Source organism: Desmodus rotundus, chromosome 5 (assembly GCF_022682495.2).
Source record: "Desmodus rotundus isolate HL8 chromosome 5, HLdesRot8A.1, whole genome shotgun sequence".
NCBI classification, from domain to species: domain Eukaryota; kingdom Metazoa; phylum Chordata; class Mammalia; order Chiroptera; family Phyllostomidae; genus Desmodus; species Desmodus rotundus.
Genome location: NC_071391.1, coordinates 11,513,976 through 11,530,817, shown reverse-complemented (window position 1 = coordinate 11,530,817; position 16,842 = coordinate 11,513,976). Strand labels below are relative to the sequence as shown.

Here is a 16,842-nt window from a genome sequence, read left to right as displayed (position 1 = left end):
ATGGGGGAAGAGAACTGCACTGCTGTGATGGAGTTCATTCTCCTCGGGTTCTCAGATGCCCCTGAGCTGAGGGTCTTTCTGTTCTTGGTGTTCATTCTGATCTACGGAGTCATGGTTATGAGCAACCTGGGCATGATCGCACTGATTCAGGTAAGCTCTAGACTTCACACTCCCATGTACTATTTCCTCAGCCACTTGTCCTTGGTGGATTTCTGTTACTGCACGATCATTGTGCCAAAGATGCTAGCTAATATCTTAAACAAAGACAAAACCATCTCCTTCCTGGGATGCATGGTGCAGTTCTATTTATTTTGTGCTTATGCAATCACTGAGGTCTTCCTGCTGGCCATGATGGCCTATGACTGCTTTGTGGCCATCTGTAGTCCACTGCTGTACATGGTCACCATGTCCTGGAAAATCCAAATGGTGCTGGTTTCTAGCTGCTACCTTGGTGGGACTGTGATCCACTTGTGTTTAGCTCTTGAGATCCCAACCTACAGATCAAATGTGATTAACCACTTCTTTTGTGATCTGCCCCCTCTCTTATCTCTTGCTTGCTCTGATGTCACTGTGAATGAACTGTTTCTGTACATTGTGGCCTCCTTCAATGAGATCCTCACCACTATGGTCATCCTCATTTCCTACTTGTTTATTCTCATCACCATCCTGAGGATGCGCTCTGCAGAGGGTGCAAAGCCTTTCCTGTGCCTCCCACCTCACAGCCATTGTTGTCTTCCATGGGACAGTCCTTTTCACTTACTGCCGGCCCAGTTCTGGCAACAGTGAGGATGCTGACAAGGTGGCCGCAGTGTTCTACACTGTAGTGATTCCCATGCTGAACCCCCTGATCTACAGTCTAAGGAACAAAATTGTGAAAGAAGCTCTCACAGGAGTGGTGAGCTCCAAAATGTTTTCCTAGAGAATATTTTCTAGCAAGACACGGGGCCCCATAGTGGAGGCTGGTAGAGGACTGAACGGTGGGCTTCTGTGTTGGTGTGGACAGCACAGCCAGAGCACGAGTCTTTATGAGTGGGCACTTCAGATTCACTTTCCTTTGTGTCTCTGCTACTGAGCAGGGTAGGGCTGAACATATTTCAAAGTTTGCCACCTACTTCTTTGCTTTTGTTCAATCTCAGATGTTTTAAATGGGCCTGGGTAATGGACTGCTGAGACACACATTAACTTCACTTAAAATATTCATAAAGTTAATAAAGAATCTTGACAATCATATTTTCTGATCTATTATGGAAATTATAGTTTGTGTCAAAATCTAATTCCTCTGTTTTCCAGCGAAGAATGAACCTTTGCCAGTTTATACACAGAATGAGATTCCCGTATGCGTATATGTTCTGTTGTTCATTTCTTGCTTCCTTTATTATGTGTTTGTTGTTGTCATTGCAGTGTCTAATGTTTGTGGGACTCTGGAGAGAAATCTCTGAAAATGGAGACACTAATGATAATTATTTCACAGAAATCTTAGGGAAATCAAGTGACATTATCATGTGCAAAGAGCTAAGGAATTTTCATGGCACTTAATTACTTCTCTGTTTCTGTCTCTGCTCTGTCTGTGTGTGTGTATATATGTATATTAAATGTACACCTACATTTAATAACCATTGTTACCAATGTCAGCATTTCTGACTCTGGCCATTTTTATCATTTTATCTTTTTCTTCTTATCATCCTGATTATTTTGCAAGTTGTGGATCAAATGCTTACTGGGACTTGTAGGTGGATTTCTAGACTCTGTTTATATTCTTTGTTGTGTTTTTGCTCCTGATGAAATGAGCATTTTTCATCCTTCCTCTATGTGTCTGAACCATACTTCTTCATTCAGTCCTGATTTGTGTGCACCATTGATAATTTATTTGTGGTTTCATTGTGCTTATGTCAATTTCTACATTATGTTTTCTACAAATGATTCATGACCTTTTTTGTCACAGTAGTTCAGAATAAATGCAAAGAATGTGTGAACCAAGAAACTCTTGTTTTCTGCCATGTGTGACAAGACACCAGCTTTCTTAACTTAACTGTATTTCAAAATAGTCAGTATGGCAAACTGGCATTTTGGGGGGTAGTATAACTGCTCTTCTTTCATGGTACAACATTGAATTCCCCTGGCACACACATTTTATAATTTACATATATGTGTGTGTGTATGTATTTGAAATCTATCACTCTATCTATCTAATCTATATGGGTATAGATATGTTTTTCTATGTTCTCACCATCATTAGGATACAGTTTATATGAATAGTGACTCAGTAGATGTGTGATTTAAGTATTTTTCTCTGGTTAGGCTGGTGGATATCCAACAAAGTGTAGAAATAAACAGCCATTAAAAGCTGCTTCTGCTAATGTAGTTCATTTGCATGAAGGTATTTTTAATAGTTTATTTTTTATGTATTTTTTCATTACCTTTTATCACCCTTAAACTCTCATTCACTTTGACCTACCCCATGAGTATGACCTTTTATAAAATGTATGTTTTTGGATAATGCTTTACAAAATACAATGTATTCTACTGTACTGTTGCTCATAGTATAGTTCAAGTGGAAACTGGAGCAGAGATAGATGAAATGGACAAATCTGAGGAATGTTCTGCGGTGAATGCTCTTTACTTAGAGTGTAAGTGTCATGTGGGTCTTTACAGATCCATCACTTCAGTGCCCACAGCCATTCATGTACTTTCTGGTGGGTGATGGAATGTGCATTGCCAAGCCTCATACCCTGAGATTGTTGTTTTAGTGACATCTAACAGGAGGCAAAATGTCATCTAATACTTCATTTCAGTATCTATTTGTCTGTCTTGTCATCTTGTGTCACTGTCACCATGCAGGTGCTTTGGATAATAGACATGGAATGCTCAGTGCTTGACCTAAGAACACTCACAATCTGATCTTGGAGATGGTGATGTAGTAACAGATGATATTAGTACAATGCTTAAAGGAGATAGTTCCCCGTGATTTAAGAATGGGGCATTTAACCAGATCTTAGAAGCATGCTGTTTCATTCTTATGATGTTTGAAGTACGTACATTAAGCACACTTTTTACATTAAAGAGAGGGGTGTGTGTGTGTGTGTGTGTGTGTGTATAAAGAGAAGAGGACCTAAATGAGAAGCCTTGTAAAATCTAGTGCTCTGTCCTCAAGGGAGAAGGAGAGAGAGCCTCCAGGTTTTTCTACAGGATGGCAACCTTAAAATTAAATAAATATTCTGAGACCTTCAAATTATAGAATGGTTTTTTTAATAACGATATTAATAGTTTTTCAGTAATAGTGTAAATATCATGTACAATTACCTTAAGTTATTGAAATAGATTTTAGCATTACTTAACATCCAACCACTAAGCAATGACCACTATTAAAATTGTGGTTAGACTAAGGTTTCAGTTTATTTCACAGACTGACAGAGAACCATTTTATGGCATTACAACTGGAATACTAATGTAAATACTATTTGGTTGTTTGTTTTTTTCTCCATCTAACATAAGTTTTTGTTAATTACTCTTCAACTTAAACTACATCAATTGGGAATTTCATGTTTTTTTTTAAGTTAATTAGTATAATGCTGTGAACATGTTGTAAAGGGAGATAAAGTACATACATTAAGCACACTTTATACATTAAAGGGATAGAAGCTATTAGAGGAGGTCAAGGTCCTATACCCCAAGCACCGTTCTTGCAGTTTCTGTTCAGTTGTCAAGAGCAGGTATCTGTTCCCCAGAGCGAGGGCAAGAGGGGAAATCCACAGTCTGATGCAAAGGCCATGATGTGCCATATAAATGTAGAGCTGCTGATGCTGCTGACCCCTGGGGTAGCGCGATCAGAAAGAGAGGATCTGAGAAGTTGTCTACATCACATGAACTGTGTACCTGATGGTTACCCAGCCTTGGGCAAAGAAGAAATACAGGTGGGTTTTGTGTAAAATGAACATGCTAGAATAAAACAAAACAAAGTTATTTTCTTTTTCATACACAAAGCCTGCTTTTTATATCTGTCTTGCAGGGGACACAGCTTCATTCATTGCATAAATGTTTTTGAATGCAAACTTGACAATGAGCTTTGTAAATATAAAAGCATAAATACTGGTGAACAGTACAGACAAGAGCCTTGCATTTATGGGACTTTGAGCTAAAGCAGAAGAATTTTATTTCATTATTTTTCATTCATTTACTACTTATTTCTTCTAAGTGTTATGATGGGTAATTTATAGGATGATACAAGCACAAAGGAAGAAGAGAATGAAATGTAACTTAAACCATTAAAACTCCCTTCAGACACAGCAACTTTATTAAAATCATTGCTTAATAAACTGGAACTTTAAACATGGAGGAAGATGGTACTGTGCCCATATCTCTCTGGGATACATAGAGATACATATATACCCATGAATAGAGCAGAGTAGTACACAAAAATCCTCTTTGCAAAACAGTAGAGTAAACCTATTACTCCTCCTCTTTAATTCACAGAAATACAGATTTATAATGACTATTCTCCACATCAATTTAGGCACAAATGTGGGTAAAGAAACATCCAGCATAGTATTTGTGAGACCACAGAAAACTGTGCCAATGTCCATAAACTTTAGGTGTCAACATCTATAAATAAAACCTTCGTGATTGACCACACTTTCACCCAGTACACAATTTAGTGCCAATTGCTTTTTTCAGGGCACCTTTCACATCCTTATTCCTCAAACTGTAGATGAGTGGGTTTAACATGGGGATGACAACTGCGTAGAAAACAGAGGCCACTTTGTCTGTATCTGTTGAGTAACTCAAATTGGGTCGGATATACATGAAAAAGACTGCCCCATAAAATATAGCCACAGTGGTTAAGTGGGAGGCACAGGTAGAGAAGGCTTTGCGTCTGCCTGTAGTGGACTTCATGTGAACGATGGTAGTTAGGATGTAGCTGTAGGAGAGGAGGACAGTGATGACACTGGACCCCCCAACACAACTACAAGAAACAGTCATTGCTATTTTACAGGTGGTTGTGTCTGAGGTGGAGATGGATAGTAAGGGTGGGAAGTCACAGAAAAAGTGATTGATGATATTGGAATTGCAGAATGAAAATTGAGTTGTGAAATAGGTAAAGATTGCCATATCCATGAAACCTGTGGTGTAGGCAGTGGCCACCAGCTGGAGGCACACTCTCTTGGACATGGTCACTGTATACAGAAGGGGATTACAAATGGCTACGTAACGGTCATACGCCATGATGGACAGCATGATACATTCCACAGCTGCAAAGGCACCAAAAAAGAACATTTGAGCCACACATAAATTATATGAGATCTTCTTCTGCTGAGATAAGAAATCAGCCAGCATCTTGGGAGAGACAGAGGAGGAGTAGCAGATATCACAGAAAGACAGATTGCTCAGGAAATAATACATGGGCGTGTGGAGCCGCGCATCCATGCTGATCAGCAGGATCATCCCTAGGTTGGCGACCACAGTGATGCCATAAACCAGCAGGAAGAGCACAAAGAGCCCCTGCTGCACATCCCGCCTGCCAGAGAGTCCTAAGAGTATGAAGTCTGTGAACACGGTGCAGTTCTCAACAGCCATCACTCAGGTTGGCAATCCCTGGTTGTGGAGGAAGGAAATGCAAGTGGAGGGCAAAAGCATCTTAATGTCTTAGCAGTTAAACTGCTGGTTCTTTCTATTTGTCAGCCATTAGGAAAAGAGCTCAGCAATGTATATTCTCTTTAAGTAAAGTGACTCTGCAATGTGTCCAATATTACATAAATTGTAAAAATGACAATAAATAGCTTACATTTGCATTGCAGTATATACAATATGTCACACACTTTGATCCAAATTAAACCATTTTATTTCCATACCAAACTATGTCATGTTTTTCCATCTTGTACATTAAGAGATTGATATCATCAGAGTCAAGCAATTTGTTCTTAGAAGTATTTGGTCCAGAAAACCCACATCGTATTACAAGGTTGTTTCTGTTCCTGATGTAGTGTAAGTCTTGTCATATTCTGAAATAAAAATGCATATTGAAGTGAGAGGTGCAGGTAACAAAAATATTTCTTTCTCACCTCATTATCCAATACTGTAAAGCAGGGAGATCACGGCTACTTACTTGAAGTATCGAGTGCCCACTTTCCCCTTGTCCCCTTGTCCTGTCCAGCCTCAGTCACCAAGGGATGAAGGTAGTCTGTGATCCAGGACTCCCAGAGCAGGGAGCATTCGCTAGAGGAGAAATTGGAGGGGTCTCTGTGGATGGTGGGTTAGAGGGCACTGGCTGGAACATGTAGGGCTAACCGTGCTCCCTCTGACATGACTGCTCAGGGAGGTGTGTTGGGACCTGAGAGTAGGCATCTGGGTAGCACAGGTGACCCAGAGGCAAGTGTGGATTGCTGTGTGAGACCCTCCACTCTAATCTGCCTGAACCCACTTAATCTATTCACTAAAAGATCAGATGTGCAGGATACAAGGTAATGTCTCATGTGTCCACAGTCCCATAACCTCAGAGAAACTTCCATCTGAACTGGACCCCATCCAACTCCCTACACATTGTAACATTGCTTGACTGTGCTCTTGACCCGCTCCTCTTGAGAATCTCTGAAATCTGCTTTCCTTTGGTTAAAAAGATTTGGTCCTTGGAACGTCAATAAAATTCTATGTCCTACTGTTATATTCTACACAAACCAGGCATATCATATATAACATAATACGTGACTTCTTCTATTCTGTGGGAATATGAGAAAATGGAGCAGAATGTAGAATAGACAAAGAATTACATGTGAATAATGATGTATTATCCACATGCAGGTCTCCAAAATTCTTGGTCTGGACTCATCTAGTTATCTGTGCTTGTAGAGGCACGTTTTTTTTAAAAAAAACTTCATTTCCAACCAAAAATATTTATAAATTATGAAAAGTACAGGTAAGAGGGTAAAACCAAAAAATGTCCAACCACTTTCTTAAGTAATATTCACATTTTATTCTTCCTTGCCATTTATGAATGTCTTTAAAATAATGAGATTCATAAAAGTAAGGAAAAGTTTGTATACTATTTTTTATCCTCCATTAGTTTTATAACATGCCTTATGTCAAATAAAGATAAAAAACCTAAAGAAATCTAAAATAGAAATGAGAAAACCACAATAAAATCCTCTACCTGTTCCAGATCCCAGACTTCTTTGTTACCTGCTTTCTGTCTGCCAGAGGGTTCAGCACTGTCCCCTTGGTGACCTGGCTTATATCACCCTGGCTGTGTCTGGACCTGGGTGCTGGTCTCTCAGGAACAAGGGACAGGTATAACAAGATGTTGTGTCATGTGTTATTCCCTATGGGCTGGTGATTGAGAAAGAAACATGGACCTTTTGAAAATGTTGCTTTTGTCCCTCCCTTCCTATTGCCTAATATTGTACTTACTTATCAATAGTAAAATGAGTATATTCAGGGCTCTTTGCATCCAGCTCACCAAACTTATCCAAGTATGTTGTTTCCATCTCATAATTATCAGAAACAACTACTCAAGTTACACAAAAAGACACATGTATACAAAGACTCTCATTAAATATTTTTACAAAATAAAGATTTCTGTAAATACAGACAAAAATGACTATAATCATAGGGCTTAGGGAAAAGCAAATTTTGTTGTCTATTATGGGATTTTTAATATTGAAACAAAAATTACAGCAGGATAAATATAGTTCATACGCAAATAGTTATTCTGAAAAATGACAATGCAGCCTTTTTTACATTAATTTTTTCATTCTTCTTTTGCTAATATCCTCTAGGTTTACAAAGAATCTTTATACCATATAATTTTGGTATGTATAATTATACATATATAATTTATCATAGCTAGGTTCTTCTTTAAAATAAATTCTAAGAAATGGACTTTAAGAGCATATAAATATGACAGTAAATAAAGTCAATTTTGGTCTTTTTAACAGAGTGAGATATTTTATATTGTGTAGTAATCACCATATATTATGATATATGTTTTGATACATACATCCTGAGTTGTTTCTAATAAACTCATTATTTGATACAGAAATTGAAACCCAGAGGTAAGAAGTAAAGTAGAGCTTTTTACAAATTTTCATTAAACTCATAAAAGTTGCTCAAAAAGGTGTCTTTTGAATGTTTGGTAAAATTCACCTGTGAAGCCATCTGGTTCAGGACTTTTGTTTGTTGGGAGTTTTTTGGTTACTTCTTCAATTTCCCTAGTTGTAACCTGTCTATTCAGATTCTCTGATTCTTTCTGATTCAGTGTTGCAAGATTGTATGTTTCTAGGAACTTATCTATTTTGTCCTGATTGTCCAATTTGTTAACATATAGTTGTTTGTACTATTTTCTTACAATCATTTGTATTTTTTGGTGTGGAGAAGAGGGATATCTCATGCACTATTGGTGCGCTTGGAGATTGGTGCAGCCACGGTAGAAAGCAGTATGGAGTATTTTTTAACTAAGTAAAAATAAAACTGGTGTATGACCCCGCAATTCCATTTCTGGGAATTTATGCTTGGTAATGGCACCAAGGGGAACAGGGTTCACTAGTCTCCTTGTTCCTGGAAAGAATATTAGAAGTGAAAGCACATTAAAAGTCCTAGAGGAAAATATAGGCAGGAAATCTCAGATATTCCATGCAGCAATATTTTTACCTACATCTTCCCTAGAGCAAGTGACATACAGGAAAGAATAAACAAATATGACTTAATTGAAATAAAAAGCTTCTGCATGGCTAAAGAAAATATCAGCAAAATGAAAAGGGAACCTACCGCATGGGAAGATATATTTACAAATGATACCTCAGACATAGGATTGATCTCGAAAATATATAAAGAATTCAGAAGAGTCTACTTGAAGAAGACAAAGAACCTAATTAAAAAATGGGCAAAGGACCTGAAGAGATAATTCTCCAAACAGGACATACAGAGGGCCCAGAGACACATGAAAGGATGCTAGCCATTAGAGAGATGCAAATTAAAACCACAAGATACCACTCCACACCAGTGAGAATGGCCACCATAACCAATCAACAAACAAGTGCTGGTGAGGTTGTGGAGAAAGGAAATGCTAGTGCACTGTTGGTGGGAATGCAGACTGGTGCAGCCACTCTGGAAAACACCATGGAATTTCCTCACAAAAGTAAAAAATGGAACTGACTTTTGACCTGACAATTCCACTGCTGGGGTTATGCCATAAGAATCCTGAAAGACCAATCCAAAAGAAGCTATGCACCCCAATGTTCCTAGCAGTACAATTTACATAAGCCAAGTTTCAGAAGCATCATAAGTGCCTATCAGTAAATGAATGGATCAAAAAAGCATAGTACATTTACCCAATGGAATACTATGCAGCGGAAAGAAAGAAGGAGCTCCTACTCTTCATGACAGCATGGATGGATCTGGAGAGCATTATGCTACGTGAAATAAGCCAGCCAGTGAAAAACAAATACCAGATGATGTCACCTGCAAGTGGGACATAATCAACAATACAGACAAACAAGCAAAATATAACCAGAGACATTGAAATAGAGAAAAAACTGTCACTAAAAGGGGAGGGAGGAGAGGAATAAGGGGGAAATTGGGGAGTGGTCACCAATGAACATATATGAAGAATACATGGGCAGAGCCAAAGAGGGTAGGATCGAGGGTGGGGAGAGGTGATGGGTAGACTGGGAGGGAGTTGTGGGTTGAAAATAGAAACAACTGTATTTGAACAAAAATAAAAAAGAATGTTCATATTTTGAATAGGACATATTTTCTTAAAAAATACAGTAATCATTTATAAGCAAAGAGACACATTTTCACAGAAATATTCCTTAAAAGTTGCTCCATTATTTTACAAAAATATGCTGAACTTTATTGTACCCAAGGCAGACTCAAAATTAGCATTTTATACTAATAAATTTCTGAAGTTTCTTATAATCTAATGGTGCATACATTGATTTGTTTTTTGGAGAACCTTTTTGATATGTAATGTACATGATATTACTTAAATTATAAGTATAAAGCAAGATAAATTTAAAATAAATACCCTAGTAACCAGGACCAGAACACTACCAGCATCACCAAAGGCTTCTACTCGACGATATTCTTTTTAAAAAAGATTTTATTGATTTGTGTTTAGAGAGAGGGGACAGGAGGGAGAAAAAAAAGGAGAGAAACATGTTGTGAGAGGGAAACAGCAGTTGGTTGCCTCTTGTAGAAGCCCCGACAGAGAATGAACCTGAAACCTGTGTCTGTGCCCTGACTGGGAATCAAACTGGCAACCTTTCACTTTGCAGATGACACCCAACAAAATGAGCCCCATCCGTCAGGGCACCAGAAATCCTCTGAAGTCACTAGTGTCTTCAAGAAAAGGAATAACTACATTATTGGTTATTATCATGGAAGATTAATTTGGAACTGAGCACAAGCAGACACCTAAAGCATGTGCTGCTGTAGTCAGTTACACACTTGTTCACGTTGTTGTGTTCAGTTGCAAAGATGGATCCGATTGGTGTACAGCATAGTTTTGTACAAGTATATTGTTACTTTTTGATCTAGTTTAATGAGCATGGTAGGCAGTGGAGTTGTTTTCTCTTTTGTAATTATTACTAATTTTAGTGTGAAAACTCTTGTAATACCCTTTGGTAGACACAAACACCCATTTATCTTGTATATAAAACCAGGAGTTGAAAATGTGTGTGGGTGTGTATGTGAAATTTATATTTAGTAAATATTATCACACAGTTTTCTATGAAGTCTGCCAATCCACCTGGCAGTAACACACTGCCCTTGTGTGAGTCCCTTGTTGAACATCCTCACCAGTAACTAAGAGGATCTTGTCCTTTCATTGCAGCCATCATATGGAGTATTTGATATTCCTGACAGCTAAGAAAGTTGAATATTCACTTTTATAAAGTGTGTGTCATAGTGCAAATTCAGAATTGAAGGCCTGTTAAGGGGACCAGCTTGGTGGTAGTGGGGCTCCCACATCCCAAACTCTCTGTCTGTCTGCCGTCACTGCCACTTCCAGTTCAGGTCTGACTGGCCCACAGCTGTAATGCATTCCCCTGGTATGAGTGTGTTCCCTGCCATCTGCCATTGTCTCAATCATGCCCAGCGGGTACGAGCACTGACAGACTCATGTTACTATAATCCAGGATGCAGTGACTTGAATAAGAATTAAGATTATTCAGTGTAAGCCCCTCATTTGACAGAGTGGAACCTGAGGACCAAAGAGAAAGAGTGGTTTCTTGAAGGTCACAGGTAGAGTGCGATGGGAGGGACACTCTGACTGAATATTTTTGTCATTGACAACACAGTTCACAGCGTGTTTCTACAGAAGATTTCAAGCTCAGTTGAGTATGCTGCCTCTTCATGTGGAGCCACACACATATATATAACATGAGAATTATTTCAGTTTTGATTTAACGAATATTGCTAACCAGATTTTCACCACTATGGAGCTATGTGTTTGAATTACTATACATAGATACTAACTGTCACCTGTGGTAGTGCTTGTGTTTCGAGATATTAATGTGAGTGGAAATAAAGAACTCTAGTTAAGGATTTGACGTGTAACACTGATTGATTACACACATTACTGAAGGAGACTATGCTCAGGAGCCAGACATAGGAAGAGAAACCTACAGATGGTGGAACGACAGTGTGGTTGTCTTCTGGGAAAAAAACCCTACTGAAGTTAGGACTGTAAGTTGAAAGAAAGTATATCAAGTGTGTCTGGAAAGAGTCTAGCCATTGTTAATATATGAACAGTTTGTGTCACATCAATGTAACCTGTCAGCCAAGGAGCCAGACTGGAATGTACATGACTGAACAATGACCACTTCCCTGCACTAGTCAGTGGGGCAGTAGATGCCACTGAGTGAGCATGTGTGCTTGTGGCCATCACATTCAAAGTGACTGAGCCAGTAGATCAAAGAATCTGCATCAGATTGTATGTTAAGCTAATCATTCCTCTGTGTAAACTGTTCAGGTGACTCTGAAGGCTGCAGCTATGGGCAATGAGTGATTGGCAGCTGCATCATGAAAATGTAGCCCCTCGTGGATGATGTGGTGCCTCATGCAGAGTTGTTTGACTAAACATCTGACCCCTCCAGCCCTGATTTGATGCCCTGCGATTTACGGATTTTCCCAAAACTAAAATCGTTTGAAATGGAAGAGATTACAGACCCTCAAAGAGATTCAGGAAAGTATGAGAGGGCAGATAATGGCCATTGGGAGAACTGTGTGAGGTCCTAAGGTGCCTGCTTCGAAGGGAATTGAGACGTCACTGTCGTATGTACAGTGTTTCTTGTATCTTGTGTCTTCTTCAGTAAGTGTCTCTATTTTTCATAGTCCATGGCTGGACACTTTCCGGACAGACCTGGCACACATTGGGTGAGTTTGTGTAGAGGGAGAGAGGCTGGAGTAGTGAGGAAAGCCTTCTGATAGTGAACATGTATGTTGGGTTATAATCTAGGTTACAGTACCCTTTAATGCAATGGAAGCTAACTTTCCAAACAGGGACTTGTGTGTGTGGATCAGTGGTGAGGTTGGGCTCTGGCCAAAGTGAGTTTTCAATAGAGAAGAATGGAATGGTGACTTATGAGTGATGAGAATCAGATGTTTTTTTCTAAATCCTGAGCAGAAAATGTCCAGAGTACCTGAGTTCATTGTAATAGATAAATATTGGTTCCTTTGTAGCTAACAGTTTCATTACAACCACAGTCCTTGGGATGGGGACAAACAGAACACCATGAAGTGAGGTCCACTGGGATTAATGATCTGAGCTCCTTTCTTGGCAGTGTGGGGTCTGGGATTAGACTAGTAGAGTGGGTCCAGGGATTTGGCCTACACATGGGAATGGAGTGGCCAGCAGAGGTGTCTATGAGGAAACCTCTACTCAGCTCGAAGAGTGAAGTCAGGGTCAGGAAAGACAAGTTCTGAGGTGGGTTGCAGAGAGCCCCACACTAGCTGAGGCAGGGCACACACAGGAGTCTGACCGTGGGGTGAGCAGGCTCCACTGCAGATGAGGGTGGAGCCTGGAGACTCCCCTTCCTGACACGAGGCCAGGAAGGACACGGTCTCTTCTTTCAGCACCAGGGCTTTAGCTCCTGATGAGCAGATGGTTGGCTCTGTATGATCTTAGAAACTCTTTTCAACAATCATAAATGTCTGTTTTTATATATATTTCCCCTCATAATGTATATAATAAGCCCATCAGAAAGAGATGAGGAAACTAGGTTTAAAAGAGGTAAGTACTCTAAGGTTACACAGCTAAGGAGAAAAGGATTTTTTTCTCCTTTTTTTTCTTTTTATTGAATTTTCTGGGGACAGGAGAGGATTTGAACAGAGTTGAATTCAGGAATGTCTCACTTCAAAGTTCAGTTCTTATCTTAATCTCTTTCCCATTTCATCATTCCCTGAATATGAAAGTAAGACATAAAGAGGAACAAAAATGCCACTTGCTGAGTACATGTAAAAGCTATTATTTCAGTATCTTTAAAAAAATATATTAAAAAAATGGAATATTTTTCCCTAAACATATATGTGAATCAGGACCATCTTATCCAAATTTATCCAACATAAAGAGATTTCATTTTTATAGATATGAATACATTTAGTATGTTTTTAATAAAATAATTGACAGTGGAAGGGGTTTGGACAAAGATTGAGAGGTCCTGATGTGTTAAATATTCTATAAATAACAATGAAATTATTTGGTATTATAAAACAAAATAGTTAAGAGTAATAAAATATTTTTGTCTTAAAACTCTCTCCAAGCAGTAATTGAAGTCAAGTTACCTGCTGAAAATTGCAGGCGTTTAATGTACTGTTTTCTTCTTATCGTGCTCGGAAGCACGTGACTCTCAGCACTTCTCATACACTGCAGGGGAGATAACACTGGGGATGGGGACCTGGATGGGAAGTTTTCTGTCACCCAGTGCTCTGTCCTTCTGGACCCAGAAGAGAGAGTCTCCTCGTTCACTTCCTGACAACAACATAACATAAAATAAGCACTCATTAGAGTCTGAAATTGTGTTTTGTTTTTCATAGCTGGTAATTGTTAGTTGAGTGCAAGGAAAACAACACAAACAATTAATTTAATTAAGTTATTGGAATAGTGATGACATACTCAGAGATGACCACTATTAAAGTTGTGTGTAAAATATCGTTGCAGTTTATTTCACAGATATAGAGATAGCAAAGGTAAATTATTACAAATACTACTATTTTTCCTTATTTTTCCATTGAACACATATTTTTGTTTATAACTATGCCTTTACAATTTACCCTGTGTCAATTGGGCAATTCATTTTATAAATTTTGTTTTAATTAGTGTGCAGCTCTGAGAACTACTAGATGCAGATTTCTTCTCCAGTGACCTTGAGGAGGTCCTGCTGTTATTAAGCCCAACTTCCATCCCTGCATTTCTGTACCTGTATCAATGGGGTCATGTCTGTTCTCCACGGTGAGGGCAAGAGGGGAAATCCATAGGCTGATGTGCATACTCTGAGGTGCAATATGAATCTACAGCTCCTGATCCTTTGGATATTTGTTAATAAATTTGGGGCAGAATGATGAGAAATAGAGGTTTCATGAAGTTCTCTATATGTGATCCCTGTCCCTGAAACTTATTCAGCATTGGCTGAAAGACAAGGGGCACTGATGAACTTGGTCTAAGACGAACATACTAGCATAGAATAAAGTAAAATAAAGGGAGCTCAGTATTTTTAAAAAAATTTACAAAGGCTCTTTATTGTTTCAGTTTGCAGAGGACACTCATTCATTGATTCAACAAATAACAACCTGGAACGGGGCGTGGTCAGTAGTCAGGTAGAAACATTTGTGAACAAAAATGGGAAAGGTCATGCAGGAATGAAACTTTCAGTTAGGGCCAGAGTGTTTTTAAAGTTCTTATTTATTTATTTACTACTTATATTTGTAGGTGTTATGGTGCAATATTTATAGAGAGAGACAATTACATAGGAATGAGACAAACAAACCCATTTTATCCCATAAACTCCCCCTGAATGAGCAAGTTTATTACAACCATTCTTTAAAAAAATGGACCCTTGGGAGGTTGAGTTGATTTGACATGGGCAGAGGGGTTCTCAGCCCATGATGTCTCACTGGGACTTACCTATGAATGGAGAAGGGAGGGATAAAATCCTCTTTGAAACACAGTGAAGTTTATCTATTACTAGTCTCCCTTAGCTTGGGGAGAAGATTAAGAACGATAATGACTGTTCCCTATGTTTAATTTAGAAGCAATGATAAGCAGTGAAAAATACTTATCATTAGGCTCTGGTGAACACATAATAATGTATATCAAATACCTGAACTATAGCTGTCAGAATCTTCAAATAAACACTTTGGGTGAAAACATGGCTTAAGTCAGAACATAATTTATTGCCGACTACTTTTTTCAGGCACCTTTCACATCCTTATTCCTCAAACTGTAGATGAGTGGGTTTAACATGGGGATGACAACTGTGTAGAAAACAGAGGCCACTTTGTCCGTGTGCATGGAGTAACTGGAGCTGGGTCGGATATACATGAACAGGAGTGTCCCATAAAACATAGCGGTTAAGTGGGAGCACAGGTAGAGAAGGCTTTGAGTCTGCTCTCAGCTGATTTCATGTGAAGGATGGTGGTTATGATGTAGCTGTAGGAGAGGAGGACAGTGACAATAATGAACCCCAGAACACAGCTACTGTAGGTGAATATCACTATCTCATTCATGGTTGTGTCTCAGGTGGAGATGGCTAGTAAGGGTGGGAAGTCACATAAAAAGTGATTGATGGTATTGGACTTGCAGAATGACAATCGAATTGTGCAATAGGTAAAGATTGCAGAGTACAGCAGACTTTGGATGTACACAATGGCCACTAGCTGGGCACAGACTCTTCTGGACATGGTCACTGTATACAGAAGGGGATTACAAATGGCTACGTAACGGTCATAGGCCATGAAAGACAGCATGACACAATCCACATCTGCAAAGGCACCAAAACAGAACGTCTGAACCGCACATAAACTATATGAGATCTTCTTTTGTTCAGATAAGAAATCAGCCAGCATCTTGGGGGAGACAGAGGAGGAGTAGCAGACATCACAGAAAGACAGATTGCTCAGGAAATAATACATGGGCGTGTGGAGCCGGGGGTCCATGCTGATCAGCAGGATCATCCCTAGGTTGGCGACCACAGTGATGCCATAAACCAGCAGGAAGAGCACAAAGAGCCCCTGCTGCACATCCCACCTGCCAGAGAGTCCTAAGAGTATGAAGTCTGTGAACACGGTGCATTTCTCAACAGCCATCACTCAGGTTGGCAATCCCTGGTTGTGGAGGAAGGAAATGGATGTGCAGTGTTAACATCATCTATATTATCAGTTAAATTGCTGATTCTCTCTATTTCTCAGTCATTAGGAAAACAAGTAAACAATGCTAGAACTCCATGAGGAAATCTGACTCTTTGGAAATACATGCTATATAATGTAACTCAATACAGGTTAATGATCATATCTCTTTCATTTACATAGCATTATACCAAGTTTGTGGCATACTTTTTCATTAAATCATGCTATTTCCATACCAACCTATGTAGTATTTATGGTAATTTTTCTAACTCCTTTCTTAGAGATTAGGAAATTGATGTTCTCATAGCTGAGGCAATAGTTCTTGAATTAGTTGTTTCAGTTACCCACTCTTCTGATAAGATTATTGCTGTTTTTCAGTATTGTGGAGCCTGTGTTATATCCTGTAATTGAGAAACATAGTTAGTTGAGAGGTACAAAGAGTGAATATGTTGTTTTATTTTCCTTCACTGTTAGAATTGTGGACGGGCAGAGACATGGTGGTGTCTGGAT

At 39.0% G+C, this 16,842-nt stretch overlaps 1 protein-coding gene and 2 pseudogenes across 1 annotated transcript; 1 reads left to right on the top strand and 2 right to left on the bottom strand.

Moving 5' to 3' along the window:
- On the top strand, nt 1-919 carry LOC112302706 (olfactory receptor 5L1-like; annotated as a pseudogene).
- A 3,247-nt stretch (nt 920-4,166) lies between these two features.
- Nucleotides 4,167-7,287, bottom strand: LOC112302691 (olfactory receptor 8U9). Its single transcript, XM_053925208.2, has 3 exons — nt 7,142-7,287; nt 6,101-6,210; nt 4,167-5,996 (listed from the first exon to the last, which is right to left on the bottom strand). The coding sequence occupies exon 3, from the start codon at nt 5,569-5,571 to the stop codon at nt 4,633-4,635; it is 939 nt and encodes a 312-aa protein (XP_053781183.1). The 5' UTR covers nt 5,572-5,996; nt 6,101-6,210; nt 7,142-7,287; the 3' UTR covers nt 4,167-4,632.
- Nucleotides 7,288-15,397: 8,110 nt separating this feature from the next.
- On the bottom strand, nt 15,398-16,293 carry LOC128780835 (olfactory receptor 5AP2-like; annotated as a pseudogene).
- Nucleotides 16,294-16,842: the final 549 nt, after the last annotated feature.

Bases quoted from the DNA above. Each gene is read 5' to 3' on its own strand.
- LOC112302691 (XM_053925208.2), bottom strand. From the start codon at position 5,571: ATGGCTGTTGAGAACTGCACCGTGTTCACAGACTTCATACTCTTAGGA.